This window comes from Schistocerca cancellata, chromosome 1 (genome assembly GCF_023864275.1).
Source record: "Schistocerca cancellata isolate TAMUIC-IGC-003103 chromosome 1, iqSchCanc2.1, whole genome shotgun sequence".
Classification (NCBI taxonomy): Eukaryota; Metazoa; Arthropoda; class Insecta; order Orthoptera; family Acrididae; genus Schistocerca; species Schistocerca cancellata.
In genome coordinates this window covers 646,262,057-646,289,783 of record NC_064626.1, presented here as the reverse complement: position 1 = coordinate 646,289,783, position 27,727 = coordinate 646,262,057, and the positions used below count along the sequence as shown (strand labels likewise).

Genomic DNA, 27,727 nt, shown 5'->3' with positions numbered 1-27,727 from the left:
TTGCTACTTCATTTAGAAAGTGACTGTGAAAAGTACTCTCAACTTGTGAATTATTAGTCACAACAACATTTGTCTTTCAGTTTAATTGTTATGGTGTCTTGTATACTGACTGACTGTCCTGTCCTCTGTTTGATAATATCCCTTATAGTTCTAGGTTACTATTCACATTATTAATTTCTATCAGTACATACATACTTCTTGACATTTTAATGACTTTCCTTAAAATATTACAGTATTTTTTGTGCTGTGCACTTAATTGACTTCTTCTAGCCTTTACATAAATTTTCCTCTTCCTCTTACATGAGATTTTGATCACCTTAGTTACCCATGCCTTACCTTTCTTAATGAATATTCTTGATATCTTTTTACGAAAGCAACTTTAAAATATTGACACAAATTTATTATGGAATAAATTGAATTTGAAATTAGCATCTCTTTCTATATATATCTCGTCCCATACCACCTCTTTTACTTACTCGTAAAATACTGTACTCTGTTCTCATCAATAGGCCTCACTGCTTTGTATGAACCTGCCTCAGGAAAGTAAGTTGCTATGTTGACATCTTGGATATTCGGGAATCCAGCCAGATGTTCGCATCGTTCTTGCATGATATTTCAACAGCGTGCCTCGCTGTCTTCTTCAGGTGCTACCTGAGACTGGTCCTTGGTTTGATCGAGTCCAGTATTTATGCCTGCAAGGAGCTGGGCATTCCCTAATCGGTCCATGCCGAGTCGAGTTTTCCGTCTTTGGTTCGCGCCTGCCAGACTCTGCTTCAATGACCGCTCCAGTCGCGGATGTTCCGACTGCCGTCCACGCCCGTTTTGGACATCCTCAACAGTTGTGGTCATCATCTCAGGTGTGTCAGACCCGATCTGGGATGTTGAGTACTCTGTCTCATGACTTTTACTATGATTTCCACTTCTTTTTCGTGCTGGGCACTCCATAATTGGTCCATGCCACGTCGTGTGTTCCGTCTGTGGTCCGTGCCCGTCAGACGCAGCTACATTGGCCCCCTCTGGTTGCCGGTCGACTTCTGAAGTCGAGTTCATGATATGGGGTGTGTCAAATCTGGTCTCTAATATCCAACACCTTGTTTCACGGCTGTTCTCTTGGTCTCCACTTCAATTTCTTATAGAATCCCGGAGTGTCCTGCGTTGAGTTTTCACAAGCTCAAGCGCTAGATTCCAGGCAGTGCTGATTGGGCGACTCCGGGAGGATGACAGCATTGTGGTGATTCCCGCAGACAACGAGAACTCCACAGCCATCCTAAAGAAAATAGAATATGACAGAAAGGGGCAACAACTTCTGGAGGATCCTGCATACAGGTCAATACAAAGCGATCCTACAGAGAAAGTGGACAAAAAGACCAGAGCCCTGTTGAAGGAGACGAGCCTACCTGAACAAATTGTCAAGAAGCTGCATCCCAAAGCGCCAGCACCTCCGAGGCTGTATGGACTCCCCAAGGTTCACAGGGATGGGGTTCCTCTGCGATCTATTGTCGGCAACATTGGCGCAGTAACTTACCCTACTGCAAAATACCTGAAGAAGATGTTGACACCACATGTGGGTAAATGTACACATCACATCCGGAACTCAGAGGATTTCCTGCAATGGCTGAGCCACAAATGGTTCAAATGGCTCTGAGCACTATGGGACTTAACATCTGAGGTCATCAGTCCCCTAGAACTTAAAACTACTTAAACCTAACTAACCTAAGGACATCACACACATCCATGCCCGAGGCAGGATTCGAACCTACGACCGTAGTGGTTGCGCGGTTCCAGGCTGAAGCGCCTAGAACCACTCGACCACACCGGCTGAGCCAGCAACACATCACAGACATAGACATTATGGTTAGTTTCAATGTGGTGTCTCTCTTCACACAGGTACTACAGAAGGAGTCACTTGAGCTTATTGGAGAGAAGTTCGTTGCGGTTCTCCTTGACCTATGCAGGTGTGTACTGACCTCAACATACTTCCTATATGGGGGTCAATTTTACGAACAAACAGAAGGGGTGGCAATGGGCAGCCCTCTATCACCAGTGGTGGCCAACACATTTATAGAAAGGTTTGAAGAGGAGGCACTCTCTTCAGCCACATATCAACCCAAGTGCTTTTTTAGGCATGCGGGTGATACCTTTGTCATTTGTCCCCATGGTAGGGAGAAGTTAGATGAATTCCTGCTGCATTTGAACTCTTGCCATCCGAACATTCAGTTCACAATGGAAATGGAGAAGGATGGACTACTTCCATTCTTGGACGTTCTAGTGAAGAGAAAGGCAGATGGCACATTTGGACACAGTGTGTACCGCAAACCTACACACCTAACTTATACCTACAAGCCAGCCATCTGGCACAGAAGAATGGAGTGCTCAAAACACTGGTCCACAGAGCACAAACTCTGTCAGATCCTGATAGTTTGGCCACAGAAATAGAACACTTACGATCAGTGTTCAGCAGGAATGGGTACTCCTCAAGAGAGATCCAGAAGGCACTTCAACCTGCCAATCAGCCAAAGGATCCAGAAGAAGAACCAGAAGAGGAAAGAAGATGGCATACCTGCCATACGCCAGACCTATCTCTGTCAAAATCAGCAGGATTCTCCAGAAATATGACACCTAGAGCATATTTTGCCCACCCACCAAAATTGGGGCTATGCTGGGGAATGTAAAAGATGACCTGGTGTTATGCAAGCCAGGTATTTACAACATACCATGCCAGTGTGGGATGTCACACATTGGCCAGACCACCAGAACTGTGGACATCAGGTGTAAAGAACACCAGCGACATACCAGACTCAGACAGGCAACTAAATCAGCCATAGCAGAGCACTGTCTGGAACTTGCATCATTCAATGAATTACAATAATAACACCAAGATTGTGACACAGACCTCAAGATTTTGGGACAGTATCATTAAAGAAGCCATTGAGATTTGAGGTCACAGGCAATCTAATCAACCGTGACTCAGGATACCAAATCAGCATTGCCTGGTATCCAGCGCTTGAGCTTGTGAAAACTCAACACAGGACACTCCGGGATTCTACAAGAAATAGAAGTAGAGACCAAGAGAATAGCCGTGAGACAAGGTATCGGACATTAGAGACCAGATTTGACACACCCCAGATTATGAACTCGACTTCAGAAGATGGCCAGGCCAGGCGCGGACGGCGGTCGGAACACCGGCGACCAGAGAGGGCCAATGTAGCCGTGTCTAGCAGGTGAGGACTGCAGACAGAACACACGACATGGCATGGATGATTATGGAGCACCCAGCACAAAACAGAAGTGGAAATCATAGTAACAGTCATGAGACAGAGTACCCAACATCTCAGATCGGGTCTGACACACCTCAGATGACGACCACAACCGCTGAGGACGACCAAAACGGGTGTGGACGGCAGTCTGAACATCCGCGATTGGAGGGGTCCATTGAAGCCGTATCTGGTAGGCACAGTCCACAGACGGAACACTCGACTCGGCGCGGACCAATTAGGGAACGCCCAGCTCCTTGCAGGCATAAATACTGGACTCGATCAACCCAAGGACCAGTCTCGTATAGCACCTGAAGTAGACAGCCAGGCACGCTGTTGAAATATTGTGCGAGAACGACACGAACATCCAGCTGGATTCCTGAATATCCAAGATGTCAACAGATCGCTGGGAAAGCATGAAGAATTACAAGGTGCTATGTTATTTATTTCCATTAACTGTGCTTCATTATCAGGTAGTCCATTAACAAGTTGGTACACATTAATTGCTATCACATCATTACGAAAATGTCGAATTTATGATCTATGGAACAAGTATTAATGTAATGTAAATACATTACCAATCTTGCAGTGTATGTTTTGGAAATCTGACTACTGAAATTAGACTGACACACTGAAATAATTCTTCTAGTTCATTTTTCTTGTCCCTATAATTTAAGAAATCTACATTCAAAATTCCACAGACTGTTTCTTATTGTCTGGCAAATAGCTCAATAATATATTTAGATTCTCAGAAATAGCTGACAGTTTCCCAGAGTAGATCTATAGCCTGTTACAATTATCAGAGAAGTAATCTGCAGTAACAACTCAAGAGTGCTCACTTCTAGGTTATGATCAACACAGAAACTATGATTTCTTAGACTTTAGCAATTTGTTGTCATCTCATAGAATCGGCTCTACTGTCAGCAGTCTGCATCTTTCCCAGGCGATATTTCGATGTCGTAACTTGGCGTCTTCATCAGGCAGTACAACCAATTCAACAAGATGAACACAAAAACTATTTGTTTCAATATTTTTGACTTTGTGTCCAACTTTTATGTATGTTGCAACTGCTCCCTTTTTCCATGTTAACTCCATGTGAAAATGACGTTAATCTACCCTTAACGTTTAACTTCTCCATTCCCATAGTTACTTGACGCTCAGAGAGGCACAGAACATCTATTTCTTCAGAATTTTCCACATTTTCCAGGCATGCATGTGGATTGAGACCATGCTGAGCAGACAGGAGTTAGAAGCCACCATGAGGAATGATCAACACCACTAGAGGGTGTCCAAAGGATGGGTTCTTGTCCCAGCTACTGTGGAACCTAGTCGTGAGTGAACTCATTAAGGAGCTAAATGCAAAAGATTAATTTTACTAAGGATACACAGAAGATTTAGTAATAATAATACCTGGTAATTTTGACAATACTGTTAGAACAATGGCACAACTAGTGTAAGAAATACGATCTAAGGTTTATTCCAAGAGGTGGATAACCTCTGTCATAGCACCTCCGATAATTTATGGGAGTACAGTATGATGGAACAAAGTAGAACAGAAGTCACTGCTAAGGAGCTTGGTAAGGTGCAGAGATCAGCCTGCTTAGCCATAATGGCTGGAATTAGCAACAATCCACTACTGGGTTGCAAACCACACTGGATTGGCCCCATTACATATTTGTTTTACACAAGCTGTAAGGGCATTAAAAATGGCAATCTTTAGGATATCCAGAATCCCACACTAATACAATGAATGTTGTAAATGTAGGAATAGTCAGGAATGTGCTAGCTTTTTATAAGACAACTTTCAGTTGCTTCAACAAATAGGAAGATGGCATAGTTTGGTACACTAACGGGACAAGAACAGGTGGAGATGCTGAGGCAGCGGTACACAGAACACCATCTATACCGGAGATGCAATCTCTCTAAGCAAGCTAGCCATGGTGTTTCAGGCAGAGATATTTGCTATAAAAGTAGGAGTGGAGGAGACTCTATATAGGGTTTACAAGGATTGTAGCACCTACATTCACTCAGACAGCTAGGCAGCTCTGAAAGGTCAACTGCCCTGGCAATGAGATCAATGCAAAATACTATGAAATCCTTGTGAGACTTGAGACGAACAACAAAGTAAACCTGCTGTGGGTCCCTGGTCACTCATGAATTAGTGGCAATGAACAAGCAGCCCGTAACTCAATTTGTTGGACCAGAATCTGTACTTACCATTACTACAGTAATACTAAAATCTGAATTACATAGCTGGATCAAGAGGTAGCACGTAAAACATTGGACTAAAACCCACGTGACAAGGGGTCTGACACTGCATCACATGTAAACTTCAAATGTAATGCATTCAAGGCCAAAAGACACAAATGTTTCAGTCATTAATTCCTGAAGAAATTTTAGCTAAAGAGACCTGGTAAAGGGATTCCTACTACTATTTCTACGTACAGGTTGGTATTTCTAGAACAATGGGAAGAGAGAATGCACAATAAACTTAGTTTCAGTGAGAACAACAGGGAGCTAGGACCATTGTTTTTTGGTCACTCTGATTTAATCAAATCAAATCAAATGAGTTACATATATAATTAAACTAACCTATTTTCCAGTTATCATTCTAAATATGCCCATCAAAGTTACCAAGTTTTACCACTGCTCTAATGATATTGAGCAGAAAAAAAAGCAATTTTCACATGCAGACATGAACAGCATAGAGTGAACACCTTGTCCTCTAAAAGATGGTAAGACAAAGTAAGAGTCATTATACTACTGATTTGAGCTAACTAACATTTTATGAGATAAATTATGTTTATAACTTTCATTCATATGACAATATTATTTTTTCAAATAGTAACAAATGAAAGAAATCAGAACAGAACAAGCAAAAGCAAAAGATACAGGGCACAGAGGGTGAAGAGAGATAACAGTATGCGAGATGTTTTGTTTACCAACCAGTGTCATTTTAATTTGATCTCTCTCTCCAATACATACCTATCACTGTATCATCACCATAGAATTCTCCATCATGCAGTGTTATGAGAAGCAAACTGAATAAAGAGCAGAACACTGCTAGCAATGGCACTATGCGTGCAGAATCATCACTCGACAGTGGCAGTCCCCTCGATACAATATGCAATAGTGGTGTGGCACTGCCAAAGAGCGATGTCTGCCTTACAGCCAGAATAGCACTCCACAAGTGCCGCAGGAAAGTTGGTCGAAATGCTAGCATATGAATTAGTCTGAAATAGTTAAACAAAATTACAAAGTTTTATTTTTGTGGTCAGGAATCCATTAATGTTTGTGCTCTATAAAACATGAATTAAAATACACTGTAAAGACATAGCATTTTAAAATGTTTCTAACAATATCTCACTTTCTTTCTGTGAAGTTCTGCAAACAGTTTTTAGACTTTCTGCTTATATCCGCTCACTTATTGAACACAGTTTCAGAGTTTTAAAGAAATAATGTAAAATGAATGAAAAGGGGGAACAGGTTTGATTTACAGGCAGCAAACAGGATTCAAAAATAGTGTACCTTGGCAACCATCCACAGTAAGCATGGAAGGATGTAAACTAGTGACCTAATATAACATTAAAAAGCCTAAGGAATATGATGACAGCCTTCATATGAAATTTTGTGTTTTTTCAACATTGTGATCTTTAAAAGATTAATCACTACAACACACGAGAAAAGGCTAAAGGGGAGGGTAGTTTGGTAGGAGATTGGAAGGGCAACTGTCATGTTTTCTAAATTTCATGTCATCCACATTTCTTCTATGTTTGTATTGTAACATTGGCTGCACTGGTAATGGGTAGTAGTAAGTACATATGGCTGAGACAGACTTTGGTTTCAAAGTCAGCTGTAAATGAAAACTGGAACTAAACAAGTAGAAGAAGAGAGAAAATGAATTTCATAGCCCTTATTATTTATGAACTTCATTATGAATGAAGTGTACACAAGCCTTTTTTGTTCTTTGTGTTATATTTTACTGACACAAATGTATAAAAGTATTTTAGACCTAAGCAAGTCACTACATTCTATTCCTAATCATGACTTCACATTCACAGCATCTGGTCCCCTCTTGATAAATGCATATGTGGCACTGTGCAAAAAAACCAATGTGATTTGAAAATGCTCCCAGTACACATGGCAGAACTAGTGCACTGAAGGAATACATACACTGTCCACCACAATTCAACTGCGATGAAAACACTTACTATTCTAATTAAGTTCCAAAACAATACGGTCTGCTAAAACCTGATACTGACACCAGTGCACTTTTATAAAGAATGAAAGTAGTTTAGCATTTTACATCTCATTACAGATGAAGTCATTACAGAGAGAGCACGCTAGGATTAAGGAAGGCTGGGGAAGCAAATCAGCCATGTCCTTTTCTCAGACAACTGTCCCATAACTTACCATAAATTTGAAAGGAAACTTCAGGGCATTCTAAATATGGATGAGTAGATGGGGATTTGAAACCCGGTCTTTCTAAATGCTAGTCTATCATCTTAACTGCTGCACAACTTCATGCTCACTGAGAAAACTAACTGTCATAGTTCAGTAGGGAATCACAATTTGTGAAAAGGCTTTGTTGCAATAGAGGATGTTGCAATGAGCTGTATTAACTGTGATGCCCTTTGAAACAGTTGATAAATGTGATCCTGAAAGCTTACTCATGAAATTGATGGTTCAGAAGTTTTGCGTTTAGTGCTGAATCGTCAAGAGTTGTGAAAACAATTCGGCAGAAAACTCAAAAACTAGTAAATCAGCCGATAAATAAAATTGTCATGAGTGAAAATTCTGAACAAAGTTAGATGAGAGTGATGTGATCAGTCTTCCTACTCCTGAAACATGTTCAGGAAAGTAATCATTATGTGTGTAATTGAGGAAACTACTACTTTATTTTGAGCTATGCAAATATGGCAAATGACAAAGCAATATAAACCTGTGTGTTGTGTACATGTAATTAAATGAGAGAGAGAGGAGAATATGTGCTTTCTTTAACAACATGGGACATCTTTCCACAGAGTCTTAGTTAAGAAGCACTAGAAGGTATTCAAACTGTAATTCCACAACTTTACTTGAAAATTTGCACTTTAGAATGATACTGGCACTATGCTAACATCAATCAATACTTACAAAGAAACTTTTAATGAAACACATCAAAATTATCTCCCTTTTACTGCACACATTTCAAAAGGAAAAACACTATTTCGAGAGCACAAGATCAACATTTTATTACTTTATTTATGCTGCTTTGCTCCCCCCCCCCCCTCCCCCAAATTTAATGTTCAGTATTGGCAAGTACATGCCACAGTTCAATAATAATTCATGTATGGTTGTTTCAGTTTCTGATTTTAATTGTTCAATTTTATTCATCCCCAACACACATTCCTAAATCACAATAAAAATGTGAATACTAGGAGACTAATGAAAGCCGCACATTTATCAATGTCATTACGAATGGCTGAGTGTATGATGAAAGGACCAACAGAAAAAACAGTTTTCAATAAGGCATGCTACAATTTGTTAAAATGAAACACATTCAAGACAGATATGACATTTGTCCTATGATTTACAACCAAACGAAATGTTTTAAGTAGTATTTCTCCAGTTGTCATAGTCATCTATATTTTTACACATATTCTCATTGCTAAAATGATTTCAATATGTAATTATTTTTGATGTAATTGACATGATGCAACATTTTATGCAACCATTAAAACTTACAAACATATTTGCATGAAAGGATTTGATTTGACAGATATGACTCTACACAAGATACTGCTCCATCCAGAAGTGATCCACAAACTGAAATAACATGGAACATGGATTGATATTCACTAGAGATGAATGCAGCATATTACACTCACATTATGAATAAGACAAATTTTGGATATGCTACATACCTGTGGCAACACACACGCTCACAATGCAACCTTCTTGTGAATCAACAACACCTGCACCAGAATCTTTTTCTATTTAAATTGCCTGACAAAAGCAGTGAAGCACCCAGAAGGCATAGTTGGCCGACAGTGTACTTGTATACACCACCGGCAGGTACATCACTGATTACAGCTGTGATTCTCAACAGCAGGTAGAACGACCACCAGAGTTGTTACCAGGTCTGGTAGAGTATATAAGGGGAGTCAACATCATCAGATGTTGAATGATCACTGTGAAGGACAAAAATACAACGCTGACTCACACTAGTACGCAGTATCACAGTATCACCACCTGACAGTTTGAAACTGACCTCACTGTGTGCCTTTACTTGACTGACTGGTCAAATCGTGCAATATAAAGAATTATAGGGCATATGGATATCACAGAGCCTAATTAATGTTGGACTGCATGGGAACATAAGTGGAGGCATACTCGTCACAGAGGTTCTAGTCAGCCTTGTCTGACCACCACAAAGAAGTATATGAAGATAGTAATTGTTCCGAAAGAACAGATACCAGTGACGACTATGCAGCTTCTCTAGAAGGAAATGATAATTAATCAAAACCCTCAGCTGCCGACAGGTGTTGTTGATATACCTCAATGGGGACAGATGAAAATGTGTGCCCTGACCAGGACTCAAACCCTGGATCTCCTGCTTACATGGCAGACACTCTATCCATCTGAGCCACCAAGGGCACAGAAGATAGAGTGACTGCATGGACTTACCCCTTGCACGTCTCCCGTGAGACCCACATTCCCAACTGTCCACAACCTACATTCGTAATGTTCCTAAAGGATATTTGCCCATTCACTCATTACTCGCGCCAACTAAGGTGACGATTTCCATAAGAGTTCGGGCAAAGTGTGTGCATTCACACAGAACAAAGTCAATGGCCAGGTAGCCTTTAACTATATGAAGATAGTAACTGTTCTGAAAGAACACACACATTTTCAGCTGTCCCCATTGAGGTATATCAACAACACCTGTTGGCAGCTGAGGGTTTCGATTATCATTTTTTTCTACTGAAGCTGCATGGTCATCATTGGTATCTGTTCTTTCGGAACAGTTACTATCTTCATACAGTTAAAAGCTACCCGGCCATTGATCTCCCCCTGTACGAATGCGCACACTTTGCCCAAACTCTTACAGGAATCATCACCTTAGTTGGCGGGAGTAATTAGTGAATGGGCAAATATCCTTTAGGAACATTATGAATGTAGGTTGTGGACGGTTGGGAATGTGGGTCTCGCGGAAGGCGTGCAAGGGATAAGTCGCCGCAGTCACGCTATCCTCTGTGTCCTCGGTGGCTCAGATGGATAGAGCGTCTGCCATGTAAGCAGGGGATCCCGGGTTCGAGTCCCGGTTGGGGCACACATTTTCAACTGTCCACATTGAGGTATATCAACACCACCTGGTGGCAGCTGAGGGTTTCGATTAATTATCACCACAAAGAAGGATCACCATATTGTGCACCAAACATATAATAATCCCTTCATTTCTTTGCCTACCATCCAAAAGCAAGTAATGGACACCCTGCAACATTCAGCATCATCTTGCTCCACTGGCGGGAGACAAGCAGCAGCTGATCTAAGATATCACTGTCCCAAGCAACGCAACACAAATGGCTGTGTCTGGAGTGGTGGCATGACCAGAAAGCACAAACAGCTGATGAATGGCATCACATTGTCTTCAGCAATGAATCGTGGTTCAGCAATGGGTGACCACTGTCAGAAAGAAAGGCAATGACATGGGGTAGGTACTGTTCTTCCAATGTTTTGGAGAGGCACAAAAGTGTTACTCTTGTGTGTGTGGAGAAAGAGAAAGAGAGAGAGAGAGAGAGAGAGAGAGAGAGAGAGAGCTGCCCATGTGATGATGAGGACTCCTGTGGTCAGCAAGATAATATTCCCAGTGCCAGTATCTAGGATATCAAGGACCAGTTCCACTCAGTAATTTGAAGTTGCAATGGTATGCCTTGCCAAAACATTGTAGTTTAAAGTCCCCCACTTCTGTGATTCCCAGTACAGGTGCAGACCACCTGTTATTTGCTTCTCCGATCTATATCTTACTCAGTCTGCAGTCTGCTTTCATATTGTGTTGCAGTCGGTCTGTGTTTGTTGACACTGTGGAACACCACAAGTGCTGACAGGAGCAAGTGTCTTTAAATTAATGAGTAAAGCTTGTTATTGAAACTTTTAACAGTGGAGTTTTGGGAAAAAAAATGTTCCAAAACAGTTCACTATTTTACCCTCTACATTGTCGCTGGTTTTAAAAAATAAAGATCGTGTCAATGGAAGTGTCTCAGCCAGTCCTTTGCTCAGTCCCTCGGGATTGAAGGATTTGTGGCAACTGAGGGGTGGCTCCCATTTTAAGTCATTCCATTATGTTAAAAAAAATTCTTTGGAGAGAGAGCCAGCATGGAAAATTCTCTCTGTATTGAACAGTTTGATGAACTAAAACAACTTTTGAATGGCTAAGACTTATGCAACATATTCAACATAGGCAAAACCGCCCTTTTTTAAGTATATAAATGTCTTCCCTATTGCACCCAATATTCAAAGATGAAAAGTGTCATAGAAGGAATCTGCACAAGGGCAGAATAACTGTCCTTCTGGCCTGTAACATACATGGATCTCAAAAGTTGAAACCACTCACAATAAGGAAATCTGTGAAACCACACTATTTCAAGGGAGTAAAATCATTTCCCGCAACTTAGCGCTAAAAAAAGTCATGGATGATGACAGAATTGTTTAATGAATGGCTGACCTAGTTGTCATATGAAACAACAGAAACACAAAAGTTAACTATTTTTGGACAACTGCACTGAACATAATGACCCACCACCATTAGATCATGTAAAACTGATTTTATTTATTTATTCCCCCCCCCCCCCCCCCTCCAGCCAACGCAACATCAAGATTTCAACCACTGGACCAAGGCAGACCACAAAATTTTAAAAATTCTCTGTCCGAGAAAAACTGTTTTACTTGTGCTGGATAGTACTGAAAAAGGTGAGAAGGCAAACATAATAGTTTTGACTATGATACGGCCTGAAAAACTGTTGATCCTGACACACTTTATAACTGCTTCAGAAAGTGCAGGTTCAAAATGTAAAATAGTCATCAGACTCACAAGAATTAACAAATTCAGAGAGGGAACTTCTATCCAGCTGTGGTGAGTTAATCTTTGATGATTTCATTCATGTTGACAATGACACTGGTGTCCATGGTTTTCTAACTGATGCTGAACTGTTGGCCTATCTGGATGAGGATGAGGAAGTGGAAGATAACAAAGAATAACTGCCAACTCCAGTCACACTTAATGAGGCACAGTCATCTGACCATACTCAATGCTGCTATGCCCTCAGATGGAAGCTAGTGATGATTTCTCCTTAGCTCCCATCACCACTGAAAATTCACTGGACAGTGCTATATGGAAGCCACTCTCTCAAAACAAAATCAATGACTATTTTTCAAAATGATGTGTAACATTTTCATTGGTATGCTTTTCATATTGTATCATATGTCTATATGTATGTATTATTTTGGTCATTATTAAAATAAATATGAATGTACATATGTGGGTAACAGGTATATCATTTACTTGACTTTTTCCCTCAATTCCTCTAAATTATTTGAATAATTCATATTATTTTGAACACTTGTCAATGTGAGCTTTTTCTGATCCCTTGAATTTCAAATTATTGAGAGTTCACTGTAATATCCATGTGAGGTCATCAATATGCAGTGCCCAAATATACCAATGAAGCAAAAATATACATTCTTCGTACAAAGTAAAAACTGATTATCTTCTCAAACTTATTATGGCACCCTTTGGGGCAAAATGAACTCATTCAAATTAGGATTAACACAGTTTTCGCATTTTCTGCCCCTGAAACAATTAGATTTAGAAATAAAACATTTTCATAATACAACTATTTTATATATTCTGAAGCTCTGATGTCAAAAACACACCTTTCGTAGTGATATTGAGCACTGTTTTTCCTCTTCACTAGTTCACTCCTCGTAAATGTATTGGATCTCTGAGCTGAAAAGTACCAATTTCTTTTGTACTTATTACTCTCTAGGGAGTACGCTTTATATTTTGTACACGATTCACCTTTTGATGCAGTTAGATACTGTAACAATGAATGTTTACCACTTTAAAGCTCCTGGAAGGTCATTTTTACAACCTGCATATGATGTGGACTTCTGTACTACACTTTATGTATGATTTATAACAAGTGCACCACGGGCAAACACTATCAATGTTTTCATAGTTCTCAAAATCATGTGAATGTTCATAAAATAACAGTAACACTCACAATAATAAAAAACCCTGATTTTCTCAAACATCTGACTTTCTAACTTCAAACAGCATTCAGAGTATCTAGTTAATCCTATAATCCTATTTCATAAAATTCATGAAAAGCTTGTGGACCATTAAAAGTGGCAGAGGTGTGGGGAATAAAGCTTAATCATAAATTACAGTAACTTATGCAAGGGAGATTTTTAGTTAAATTTATGAAATCACAGAGAACATGTTGGTTAGGGCATCTGTAGGTAGATGGCAGATGAGAGGCTGCCTAAGAGAAAAATCCAATGGAAACTGTACTCCATAAGAAACAAGGTGCAACAAAGAGCAAGAGCCAGAGGCAACATTTTGGCTAACCTTACTGAAATGAAGATCTGAAGATGTAAGAGGGAGGGGGAAGGAAAGAGGGGGGGGGGGGGGGGGGATGGAAGCATTCAGAGACAAATTTCTACTTGTTCTTTAAAATTAAACCTCGTTTGTTGTGCATAAATATTCAACATACATAATAAAAAAGAAAGAAAAAGCTCTACTTACTTATACTTATGAATAGCAAATTTGTTTGATATCAGCAGGTTGTGGCACACTTGACAAAGAGCTTGTAACACCTGAGGATCTTCAGACTGATCTATTGCAGACAGTAAGTACTGCACTCTTGCTGTATCATTCAACATCTCGACACAGTATTCCAGTATCTAAAAGAGAAATTAGAAAATGGAAGCCTATGTTTAAACTGATTTACTTGACAAAAGATTTCAGTAAAAATTAATAACCATGTTTTGATAATGTCACCGATTTCCAGCAACACTTGGTAAACAACAGAATAATGCTCATTACTAGGAGTTCTTTGTAAGGTTTTAAAGTACCTATTTATTTATATGCATGTCCAAAGAGAATGTGTTTTTTAACACAACTGCTCACTGCACTTTTAGAAAATAAATACATACAGGGTGTTTCAAAATTAATATACAGGTTTTAAGGCTTTGTAGCTTTTATTACGAGGGTCACTCCAAAAGAAATGCATACAACTTTTTTTTAAAAATCCATCTTTTATTCTACATGTTTAGAAGTTTTACAGTGTGTAGATACATCCTTTAGGAACAATATTTTCATTTCTCCACATAATTTCCATCCCTCTCAACTGCCTTACACCATCTTGGAACCAGCACCTGTATACCCGCACGGTAAAATTCTGGACCAACCTGTTGGAGCCACTGTTTGGCAGCGTGCACAAGTGAGTCATCATCTTCAAATCTTGTTCCACGTAGCGTGACAAGTTGTTCACAGTGATGCGTCTGTCAGCAGTCACCAATTCGTTAACTCTCTGCACATTGTCTGGAGTGTGTGAAGTACGAGGCCTGCCACTGCGAGGAAAATCCTCAATATTGCCGTGCCCGCTTTCATCACGTAACCTGCTTGCCCATCGACTAACTGTACTGCGATCAACAGCAGCATCTCCATACACCTTTTTCAACCTCTTGTGGATGTTTCGCACTGTCTCGTTTTCACAGCACAGGAATTCTATGACAGCACATTGCTTCTGATGAACGTGAAGTGTAGCAGCCATCTTGAAGACATGCTGTGATGGCACCACTCACGGGAACAGGTTGAAGTAAGTTTGAAAACAAGCAGGAAGGATGTATCTACACACTGTAAAACTTTCACACATGCAGAATGAAAACAGTATTTTTACAAAAATAGTGTGCATTTCTTTTGGAGCGAGCCTCGTACATTCACCTTGCAAATATAAATAATACATCAAATGAAAGAGCAACTCTAACAGTTTTATTTGTATACCTGTATGCAAAGGGAAGAGACTGGAATGACCAAGAGTGACTGAAGAACATGCTGAACAAGTGAGAGCCTTTCACACCCAGCACCAAGAAATGAGTTTGGATGGCTAGTCATGATTCATCATTTCCAGTGATGTCTCTGTGGAGACCTTTAAGGAGATGCTTACAACTATGACCTTATTGTCTGTCATTGTTACTAGCTGTAAAAAGCTTACAGCATACAGTTTGTGTGTCAACTTTGCAAATGAAACGCTGCTGCACAAGGATGAAGATAATCTGAATCGTGTCGTCTACAGTGATGACATTTCACCTAAATGAACACTTATAGGAAAAACTGTTTCAGCAGCTCTTTCATTTGGTGTATTATTTATAACTGTTAGTTGAACATAGTAAATGCTACAAAGCCTTAGAACCCGTACATACATTTTAAAACACCCTGTATTATTTTCAAATGAGCACTCAGGTGCCTTCTAAGCTAAAGAAGTAGGATGATGAGAAGGACACAAAGAAAATTGTGACAACTACAGAGGTCTGAAGCAAAAGAAAAGCTACAATGAAGAACAGAGGGATGAAAAAAGGGGAACTGAGAGTAAGTGAATCTGGGGTAGATTGAAAGATGAAGCCACCAATTATTTCTCTGCAATTCAAAAAAGAAAAAAAAAATTTCCACAATCTCACCAATGTCTTTACATGTCCCAGACTACAATCTTATACACCCCCACCCCCCTTTCAGTCAAACATCAAATGCTTTGCTGGCGCTCTCCTAGCAACTAACAATGCTGGACCAAGCTCTGCATGTGGACCTCGTTACTACTGAGTGACTTTTAAGCGACTCGAGCAAGATTGATATACGTATAATACTGTAAGTTTCACTTTCTGTAACAATCGGTGCATTTCCTTTCTGTCACCTGCATAATGAACAGCCTGATACCAAAATAGCTGTCATTAAATGTGCACTAACATATAATTCATCACTAAATAAATCCACACAAAAGCCAGAGAACAGAATGGCAATGCTGAGTGAAGTGGTACACTGTCTCTTGTTACTGCACAACTCCCCTCTTCTTGCCTTCATACAAGCACACCATACTTTAAAAAGTGATGGTCAACATGGTATTTAGGGTCATTATCATAACTGCTTTGTGTGAAATATGCTGCTAATGGCTAAATTCACATTGCCATGTTTCTCCAACAGACTGGATATATGCACAGAACATACAAATGCTTAATATGTTCAATGTGATTGATTCTACTGACAGAGTTTCTCCTCTATATCAAAATGATTTGAGTTTTACACAATAGTATCTGTACAACAGAGTGGTTCATATTCAAGTTTGAATTTCTTTTTTTCTTGTGTGTGCAACCCTACAGTTTGGTTTTATTGCACAAAAAGCTGAGTTTTATGTCATTTAGGCTCAGTGGAAAAAGGGCAACTGTTTAATCCTTGGCCTAAACCTTGCGGCAGAAAACAAGAAATCACATAAAAATCTTGTTTATATTTTATACCAAGTAGTACTGTTGAGAAGTAGCTGATCAACCAAGAGCTTTATTAGTAACACCTTAATAATTAATACTGTTGTATTAATTTCAATAATAGAATAAATAATGCTACTGTGTTCAATTTTGTGAAACAAATATGATTAGAAAATCTCTTGACAAAATTTTCTTTGATAATATCTCTTTTTTATGCTCTGAAAACTTAGAAACAGATGCAACCTGAATCACATACTGCTTCTGTTGCTCATTTCTATAAATCAATGAGCTTGACAGCTCACTCAGTGAGTCATTTAAAAATTTCAGTTTAATGATTTAAACTGGTCAAAATTTAATTTTCTTGTTACTGAGGTGGATCTGTTTTATGAAACTTGTCACTAAAATCAAACCTGGAAAGAAAGACTCACACTTTATTACAAGCTTATTGATTCATACAAACTTACTGATTCATACTTGAATCCCTTTAATGTTTTCATCTGATAATTCTGCCTTATGAATCACTGTAATGAGCATTTTCTTTCTTACTTTTTTCCAAGATTGAAATTAAAAATGAAGATGGCCATAGCAACATACTGAAAAAGGTGAAAGGTACTATAAATTATTTTTTTCCATTTTTTAAAGCCACACACGAGATATGATGATTGACAAGCTGGTATTTATAAGGTTTTGAAAGAATATAATTCAAACACAATGATTTGGCTTTACAAATGGGGTACAGAATTGTGCCTTCAAATCCTGCTACATGTAAAATATAAATATCACAAACTTATTTATCTTCTTGTGGTCACATTTAAGTTCATCATAGTATGTAACCATTTCCAAACAATAAGTAGCTTTTGCCAACCATCTTGCCTAACAGACAGTACCAGGAACACGGAAAGATACTCCACGAGATGCTGCTTCAACATGGGTTGTTCTAATGTTTCAACATAATTCTCCCCAGAATGTTGTTCTCTCAGTTTACCTCAGACCAAATTGAGGCTTTAACATGTATTAGCCTCCGCCATGTGTTCACTGAGACATCAGCACAGAATTAAAGTTTGAAATCCATTAATATTTCCAGTATGATCAGATATGTTTCTCTACAGCTCGTATTTTCCTCAAAGACACACCTGAAAATGATTTAATGTATCTGATGCATCTAAGGTAAGTACAACAGATTCTTTGCCAGAACATTTTAAATCAAAGCACATGCACCTCTAAAGATATTTGATGCAGGTCTGGTCTAGCCATCCACGTAATACGAGTGGCCAGCAGCAGCAGCAGCAGCAGCAGCAGCAGCAGCAGCCGCCTCCACTGCCATTGGTATTAGCACACACTGTTTGGTTTACATTTTTGCTTTTCTTACAACCTTCGGTCAAAAAGTGAGTATTGTCTGCATGTTTACCTAACTGAATAGTGATTGTTTATGTTTAAAGCCCCCATATTTATTTCCTGCATAATTTCATTAAGTCTGTAGTGTAGTATCACATTGCGATTTACTGCTGCTGTCACATAATTCACTTTGAATTTGTGACTGTTGTGAACAGAAGGTGATTAGTCAATCTACATCCAGCTACCGACACAGGAGGACAGCCAGCAGCAGCAGTTTGATTAATAAACATCATTTAGTTTATGAGTTCTGCTGTCTTTAGTACTGTTAGGGACTGTAATTGCTGCATTTTGTTGGAAGCTGCTTTTGTGACCTCTCTCTCATAACTCTAGGTGGTGCTAACTTCAATCGCACAGACTGAGGCTGCTGCCAATGGGTATCACTGCACGGGGCAAAATGTGTGACCAAAGGGGGCCCAGTTATTGCCTGCACTGAGGTTGACCCTCACTCCCAGTCGATTGGGAAGTCATTTTGAAGTGTGTCAGGCAGCAAAAGACTTCCCAGAACACTGATCAAAAGGTCTGCCTGGTTTGCCTGACAAACAGCTTTCAGGCACTATCTGTGACTGATAAAGATGCAGAGCCAAATGCAGTCGCTACCCTGTTTCACAGGAAATCTCTCGGCCTATAAGACAAGGGCATTTACAGATCATGGAATTCTGGTGTTTGGAGGTATAATGTTAAATGTATAACAGATCCCTTAGGTTCATATGGCTGGCAAGAAGAGGAAGAAGTCCTAGATGCATTCTGCATACTGGAGGTAGTCATCCCAGATCTGGAATAGGTCCTCCCAGATACCATGAAGAGCACAGGGTGCAGGAAACTGCAGGTGGTGCCTCATGTCAGTGCCAGTGATGTGTGGCACTTTGGTTTTCAAGAGATTCATGTTCTTGGCAGTTTTTTTAAGCAGTAAAGACTGTCTGTCTAGTTTGTGAGATGAAGGCAGAGCTCACCATCTGTAGCATCATCAACAGGACTGATTGCTGACCTATGGTACACAGTCGAGTGGAGTTTTGGAATGAGAGGCTCAGATGGCTCTGCAACTGTGTAAGCTTCAGATCCCTTGACTTGCACTATAGGGTGATAGACTATCAGGTTCCTCTTAATAGGTCAAAGGTCCATTGCACACAGGATGTGGCTACACAGGAAGTGGGGACAGTGTGCAGCAGACTGGGCAGCTTTTTAGGTTAGAAAGTCTCAAAAAGTACGAAACAGGCATTAGCCTCAAAGGGTGCAGCTCAAATTCAGAATAAGGGTAGATTAGGAACCATTGGTACATTGTGTAATGACCATATATGGCCATATTAGTGTGATCCTGAGCAATGTACTGCAGCATCACTGATGGTGGGCAAGTGTGGATGTTGTTACTGCAATAATCCAACAATGCCAGTGCAATGTTGTGAGGCAGGTTAGCTTGCTGTACTCAGTGGTATTGCACCGACTAGTGCAGCAAGGCATAAAGCAGACTTTCGTACTGACAGTGGCAGTGGTGTTTTAAGATATGTGGCTCGTAGGGAAACATATACATAAGGATCCCACAGCTGATTATAAGTAGTGGTCATCTTTGTAATAGAATTTTTGTAAGTCTCACAGCCAAACCCTCCCTGGACTTAGTGCCACAGCATGATTGGTCACTCACCTCATCTCCATCAGCACAGCCTAGTGCCATGGCGGAGCTGGCCACGCCAGGTCACCTCCAGCAGCACAGCCAATTCCTGCTGAAGGGGCAGTGAGTCACTTCCTATGCACATCAGCCACCATCTGCCAATACCGGACAGGGTCTCAGTGCAGTGGTCACCCTCCACCATGATGCCAAAGGATACCATTCTCAAATTCACACACTGCTGGCATGGGGTCCACACAGCCAACTTATGTAATAAGGACACCACCATGGTGTAGTACCTTGTCAGCAACAAAGGGTGTGCAAGCAGTCAGCCCAGACGATCACAAACCCAGTGTATCAAGTAAGTGTCAATAAAATGACTTGATACATTTGGAGCTGCCTTTCTCTGGAGCCAGCTGGAAACCAACCTTGCCCTTACCACCACACCACACCATTCTGACTCATAGCCACCCCACCTTGGACCAGAGGGGCACTATAGTTTGGTGCCAGAATTTGAAGAATTGTCTTCACACAGCACGGCATATGGACCAAGACCTACTGTGTCAGCTTGGTGTGGTGACTGATGAACTATTTGGTTATGTTGTTGAGAGTGTAATAGACAAGGAAGTGAGGTTTAATTGTCATTGTAACTTGAAGGTTACTTCATTTAGGCTGAAGGAGCTGGCTGACTTAGTGGAGTTTAAAGGTAATGGTAGTGAACAATATTTGGTGCCTGTAAGATGCATGCACTGTAACCTACTTGGTCGTCATGCACAGAGTCAGTGCCTTTAACACATTACACAGGTCAACAATAAGGTCATATTGCAAGGCAGTGAGATAATCTAGGTGGCACATGATATGAAGTTGAGACTAATTTGCAGTGATCTTTTGGAATTGTAATTAATCTCGTTTTGTTGTATTACTGTGGGTAATAAACAGTAAGAGTGTCACAGTGGCAGAGTCAGACACAAAAAGTGCCTTGGAGCCAGAAGCAGTACAGATATTGTTAGAATGCAGCTGATGGCAAATAACATGCATTTAAATGGGCAGTTGGCAGTTGGGAGATGGACAGTTAGCAGTGCATCAGGTACTGCAGCATGAGGTGGGTCCAGCTGCCAAAGAACTCATTGTTCCCAGTTCTGGAAAATCATCAGAGGGCGTACGATCATTCTTAGAGGACCTTAAAACATCGGCAGAGATGAGGGGTTGGATGGATAGTCAGTTGTGTGTACCAAAATTGTGGCTAGTGGGGGAAACAAAAACATACTATGAGTGTATGGAACAATTAAAGGATGCAGCAAGCTTTGGACAGTTAGGGAAAGGATTTTTGCAAAGGTATAAGAAACAGAACAGTACAAGATATTTTCAGGAATAATTGATTTCTACTGAGAAGAGGTATGGGGAAACTGTAGAAAATTTTGCAGATCGGATAAGGGAATGTAATGAATCCAAGTACAAGTTAGGGCAGAGTGATGCAGCAAATGCAGTTTTGTTGCAAAAAGTTGAGCAACGGGTGCTTGGTGATTTTCCAAGGGGATTACCATTGGGCATATCAACTTAGCTACTGAACACAGCCACTCGCTTTACAAAAGATGCATACATAAAGAATGGAGAGTTGCACAGGCTGAACAAATACTCAAAAAAAGAAATAGAAGTAATGTGCTGAATTACCACCATATTAATAATGCTGATTTGCGATAGGATTCTGGAACATATATTGCATTCAATCAAATAAAATGATCTGCTGACACATAGCCAGCACACATTCAGAAAATATTGTTTCTGTGAAACACAAGCTCTTTTGTCAGACGTTATAATGAGTGTTACTGACACAGAATCTCAAAATGATTCCATATTTCTAGATTTCTACAAGACTTTTGACACTGTTTCCTCACAAGCAGCTTCTAATCAAATTGTGTGCTTCTACATCTACATCTACATTTATACTCCGCAAGCCACCCAATGGTGTGTGGCGGAGGGCACTTTACGTGCCACTGTCATTACCTCCCTTTCCTGTTCCAGTCGCGTATGGTTCGTTGGAAGAACGACTGTCTGAAAGCCTCTGTGCTCGCTCTAATCTCTCTAATTTTACATTCGTGATCTCCTCGGGAGGTATAAGTAGGGGGAAGCAATATATTCGATACCTCATCCAGAAACGCACCCCCTTGAAATCTGGACAGCAAGCTACACTGCGATGCAGAGCGCCTCTCTTGCAGAGCCTGCCACTTGAGTCTGCTAAACATCTCCATAACACTATCACGCTTACCAGATAACCCTGTGACGAAACGCGCCGCTCTTCCTTGGATCTTCTCTCTCCCCTCTGTCAACCCGACCTGGTACGGATCCCACACTGATGAGCAATACTCAAGTATATTTCGAACGAGTGTTTTGTAAGCCACCTCCTTTGCTGATGGACTACATTTTCTAAGGACTCTCCCGATGAATCTCAACCTGGCACTCACCTTACCAACAATTAATTTTATATGATTGTTCCACTTCAAATCGTTCTGTACGCATACTCCCAGATATTTTACAGAAGTAACTGTTACCAGTGTTTGTTCCGCTATCATATAATCATACAATAAAGGATCCTTCTTTCTATGTATTCGCAATACATTACATTTGTCTACGTTAAGGGTCAGTTGCCACTCCCTGCACCAAGTGCCTATCCGCTGCAGATCTTCCTGCATTTTGCTACAATTTTCTATTGCTGCAACTTCTCTGTATACTACAGCATCATCCGCAAAAAGCCACATGGGACTTCCGACACTATCTACTAGGTCATTTATGTACATTGTGAAAAGCAATGGTCCCATAACACTCCCCTGTGGCACACCAGAGGTTACTTTAACGTCTGTAGACGTCTCTCCATTGAGAACAACTTGCTGTGTTCTGTTTGTTAGAAACTCTTCAATCCAGCCACACAGCTGGTATGATATTCTGTAGGCTCTTACTTTGTTTATCAGGCGACAGTACGGAACTGTATCGAACGCGTTCCGGAAGTCAAGGAAAATGGCATTTTCTGGGTCTCATGAACAAATAAAGCGAGTTGGGTCTCACACGATCGCTGTTTCTGGAATCCATGTTGATTCCTACAGAGTAGATTCTGGGTTTCCAGAAATGACATGATACGCGAGCAAAAAACATGTTCTAAAATTCTACAACAGATCAACGTCAGAGATATAGGTCTATAGTTTTGCGCATCTGCTCAATGACCCTTGTTGAAGACTGGAACTACCTGTGCTCTTTTCCAATCATTTGAAACCCTCTTTTCCAGTCAATTGAAAACTTCCGTTCCTCTAGAGACTTGCGGTGCCCGGCTGTTCGAAGGGGGGCAAGTTCTTTCGCGTACTCTGTGTAGAATCGAACTGGTATGCTATCAGGTCCAGTGGACTTTCCTCTGTTGAGTGGTTTCAGTTGCTTTTCTATCCCTGGGACACTAATTTCGATGTCAGCCATTTCTTCGTTCGTGCGAGGATTTAGAAAAGGAACTGCAGTGCGGTCTTCCTCTGTGAAACAGCTTTGGAAAAAGGTGTTTAGTATTTCAGCTTTACGCGTGTCAATGCCATTATCATCCCAGAGTGTCTGGATATGCTGTTTCGATCCATTTACTGATTAACGTAAGACCAAAACTTCCTAGGATTTTCTGTCAAGTCGGTACATAGAATTTTACTTTTGAATTCACTGAACGCTTCATGCATAGCCCTCCTTAAGCTAACTTTGACATCGTTTAGCTTCTGTTTGTCTGAGAGGTTTTGGCTGCGTTTAAACTTGCAGTGAAGCTCTCTTTGCTTTCGCAGTAGTTCCCTAACTTTGTTGCTGAACCACGGTGGGTTTTTCCCGTCCCTCACAGTTTTACTCGGCACGTACCTGTCTAAAACGCATTTTACGATTGCCTTGAACTTTTTCCAAAAACACTCAACATTGTCAGTGTTGGAACAGAAATTTTCGTTTTGATCTGTTAGGTAGTCTGAAATCTGCCTCCTATTACTCTTGCTAAACAGATAAACCTACCTTCCTTTTTTTATATTCCTACTTACTTCCATATTCAGGGATGCTGCAACGGCCTTATCATCACTGATTCCCTGTTCTGCGCTCAAAGAGTCAAAAAGTTCGGTTCTGTTTGTTATCAGTAGGTCCAAGATGTTATCTCCACAAGTCGGTTCTCTGTTTAATTGCTCGAGGTAATTTTCGGATAGTGCACTCAGTATAATGTCACCCAATGCTCTGTCCCTACTACTCGTCCTAAACATCTGAGTGTCCCAGTCTATATCTGGTAAATTGAAATCTCGACCTAAGACTATAACATGCTGAGGAAATTTGTGTGAAATGTATTCCAGATTTTCTCTCAGTTGTTCTGCCACTAATGCTGCTGAGTCAGGAGGTCGGTAAAAGGAGCCAATTATTAACCTAGCTCAGTTGTTGAGTATAACCTCCGCACATAATAATTCACAGGAACTAGCCACTTCTATTTCACTACAGGATAAAATACTACTAACCGTGACAAACACACTGCCACCGGTTGCATGCAATCTATCCTTTCTAAATACTGCCTGTGCCTTTGTAAAAATTTTGGCAGAATTTATCTCTGGCTTCAGCCACCTTTGCGTACCTATAACGATTTCAGCTTTGGTGCTTTCTATCAGCACTTGAAGTTCCGGTACTTTACCAACGCAGCTTTGACAGTTTACAATTATAATACTGGTTGCTGCTTGGTCCCCACATGTCCTGACTTTGCCCCGCACCCTTTGAGGCTGTTGCCCTTTCTGTACTTGCCTGAGGCCATCTAACCTTTAAAAAAAAAAAAAGCCCAATCCATGCCACACAATCCCTGCTACCTGTGTAGCCGCTTGATGTGTGTAGTGGACTCCTGACCTATCCAGCGGAACCTGAAACTCCACCACCCTGTGGTGCAAGTCCAGGAATCTGCAGCCCACATGGCCACAGAACCGTCTCAGCCTCTGATTCAGACCCTCCACTCGGCTCTGTACCAAAGGTCCGCAGTCAGTCTTGTCGATGATGCTGCAGATGGTGAGCTCTGCTTTCATCCTGCTAGTGAGACTGGCAGTCTTCAGTCTTCACCAAATCAAATAGCCGCTGGAAGACAGAGAGGATTTCCTCCAATCCATAGCGATACACATCATTGGTGCCTACATGAGCAACCACCTGCAGATGGGTGCACCCTGTACCCTTCATGGCATCCGGAAGGACCCTTTCCACATCTGGAATGACCCCCCCCCCCCCCCCCCCCCCGTATGCACACGGAGTGCATATTGGTTTGGTTTTCTTCCCCTCCCTTGCAGCCATGTCCCTAAGGGGCCCCATTACGCATCTGATATTGGAGCTCCCAACTACTGGTAAGCACACCCTCTGCTACTGCCAGGATCTTGCAGACTGAGGGGCAACCCCTGGAACAGGACAAGCAGCCATGTCCGGCTGAAGATCAGTATCAGCCGGAGACAGAGCCTGAAACTGGTTCGTCAGACAACCTGGAGAGGCCTTCCGTTCAGCCCTCCGGAATGTCTTTCGTCCCCTGCCACACCTCGAGACGACCTCACACTCTACCACGGGTGAGGGGTCAGCCTCAATGTGGGCAATATCCCAGGCAGCCACAGCCATAGTCCGATCGGGGGATGCGTGGGACGAGCTGGCCTTCCCTAACAAAGCCCCGCCCAGAACCCCACAGTGATGCCCATTGGCAACAGCCTCAAGCTGTGTGACCGAAGCCAACACTGCCTGAAGCTGGGAGTGAAGGGATGCCAACTCATCCCGCATCCGAACACAGAAGCCGCAGTCCCTATTCATGTTAAATACCGTTGTGCAAAGAACGTCTAAATCAACCAACAGAGAGCACAAACAATTTGACACAAAATTTAAACGGTTATTAAAATACAAGACTGCCTAGTAAATGCAGTAATGCTGCTACTTGCGCACTGCTCGACGGCAGAAGGCTAACTGTACTGTCAGTAACGTACAAACACTATTTGAAAGAAATAAACGAATGACAGACGACTACGCGACTTTACACATCACAGATATTAAAATGCAAATCTGCCTCTGCTAAATATGAAACTACACAATGATTTGGCGGATTTAACTAAACAAGTGTGCTAAGAACAAACAAATTTTCAACTTGACTACTACACTTATATGAACGCTAAATAAGCCACTTGCTGCTACTTGCACACTGCTGACACACTGCTCGGCATCAGAAGGCTATGGAGCATTGTTTCAGTTGTGTGACGGGATTCATGACTTCCTGTCAACAAGGTCATGGTTTGTAATAACTGATGAAAAGTCATCAAGTAAACTGATGTGCTATCTCGTATTTCCCATGGAAGTGTTACTGGCATTCTGCTGCTCCTAATCTGCACTAATGATTTAGGAAATAATCTGTTTGCACATGATGCTACCATTTGCCATCTAGTAAAGTTATCAGAAGATCAAAATTGGTTGTAAAATGATTTGGTAAGATATCTGCTAAGGCGCAAAAAGTAGGAATTGACTCTTAATAATGAAAAGCGTGAGGTCATCAAGATAAGTACTAAAAGGGTTTCATTAATTATGTTTACATAATAAACCATAAAATTTATAGGCTGTAAATTAACTAAATGCCTAGGGATTACAACTACAAACAGCTTAAATTGGAACAATCACACAGAAAATGTTGTAGGGAAGGCAAACCAAAGACTGTATTTTATCGGCAGAACACTTACACAAAACTATAGATCTACTAGACTGCTTACACTTTGCTTGTCCTTCCTCTTCTCGATTACTGCTGTGCAGTGTGGGATCTTTACCAGACAAAGTTGATGGAGGACTTCAAAAAAGTTCAAAAAAAGGGCAGCTTGTTTTGCATTACTGTGAAATAGGGGAGAGAATGCCGGGAATATAATGCGCGAGTTGGAGTGGCAATTATTAAAACAAAGGCATTTTTCACTGCAGTGAGATCTTTTCACAAAATTTCAAATACCAATTCTATCCTCCAAATGTGAAAGTATTTTGTTGTCATCCACCTACATAGTGATAAGTGATCATTGTAATACATAAGAGAAATTAGGGCTAACACTGAAAAATTTAAGTGTGTGGATTTTTTTTTCTTTTTTTCCAATAAGCTGTTCGACAGTGGAATGGTAGAGAAATATTCTGAAAATGGTTCGATGAATCCTCTGCTAGTGTTAATTACAGAGTGATATGTGTCTGTAGATGTAGGTGTGCCAAATCCAATTTTTTAGCTTAGGACAGAAAATACCATTTACAGGAAGTTTCTTAAAAGGGTGCCTAACGTACCAGTTAATCATCTCTGGTCAAATTGCTTGTGAAGTGGCAATACTGTCTTGGAAGTTGGATACACTATGTTTTATTGGAAAATTGAGTGCAGCTGTTTGTTCATACATCAGTTGTGAGAAGCTCATATTGTTGTTATAGAAATGGGGCAATTTGCATTATGTGAGGGTTCCCTCCTCCTTGATATGATCTTACTTGTTTCAGAGGGACCCTGTCTTCCACCAGAATTCTCCTGTGAAATGACTACAATTACAGGCACTGGTATGTTCACAAACTAGTGTTTATTATTCCAGTTACTAATTGGTTTAACTTCTGATTGACAGTAAATAAAAATCCAGAACAAGAACAGACTCTCATGATGCTTCTGAGTCAAATCCAGTTCTGTGTTTTCTACAGGTCTCCACAGTTACCAAATCCCATGATCACAGAATTTCACCATGGATGGAGCTCCATGCACACCACACTCCTCTGCAGATTCTGAGCACTGCCTGCTCTGACATCATGAGCAGAGTGTGGTGTCCCCGGAACATTTCCAACACCAATTACCACACCAATCCAAACAGAACCTAATTTTCTTTTACTTATAACTATTTACTTAAACCTAGTATTTTGCATTTCAATTCTCGGTGTTACATACATTTCTGTAAACACAAACACACAAAATCTTGCAATC

The 27,727-nt window shown here is 40.8% G+C and overlaps 1 protein-coding gene and 1 non-coding gene across 3 annotated transcripts in view; one reads left to right on the top strand and one right to left on the bottom strand.

Annotated features, from left to right (window-relative positions):
• LOC126183417 (ubiquitin-protein ligase E3C) overlaps positions 1-27,727 on the bottom strand; it is a 216,554-nt gene that overhangs the window by 87,036 nt on the left and 101,791 nt on the right. For both annotated transcript variants that reach the window (XM_049925370.1, XM_049925378.1), the window contains exons 8-9: positions 14,044-14,201; positions 6,240-6,487 (exon numbers count right to left, since the gene is read on the bottom strand). In XM_049925370.1, the coding sequence (XP_049781327.1) occupies positions 6,240-6,487; positions 14,044-14,201 (406 nt within the window). The remainder of the gene's footprint in view (positions 1-6,239; positions 6,488-14,043; positions 14,202-27,727) is intronic.
• Trnat-ugu (transfer RNA threonine (anticodon UGU)) lies at positions 10,496-10,569 on the top strand. Its single transcript has one exon. It is a non-coding gene; the product is annotated as a tRNA-Thr (tRNA).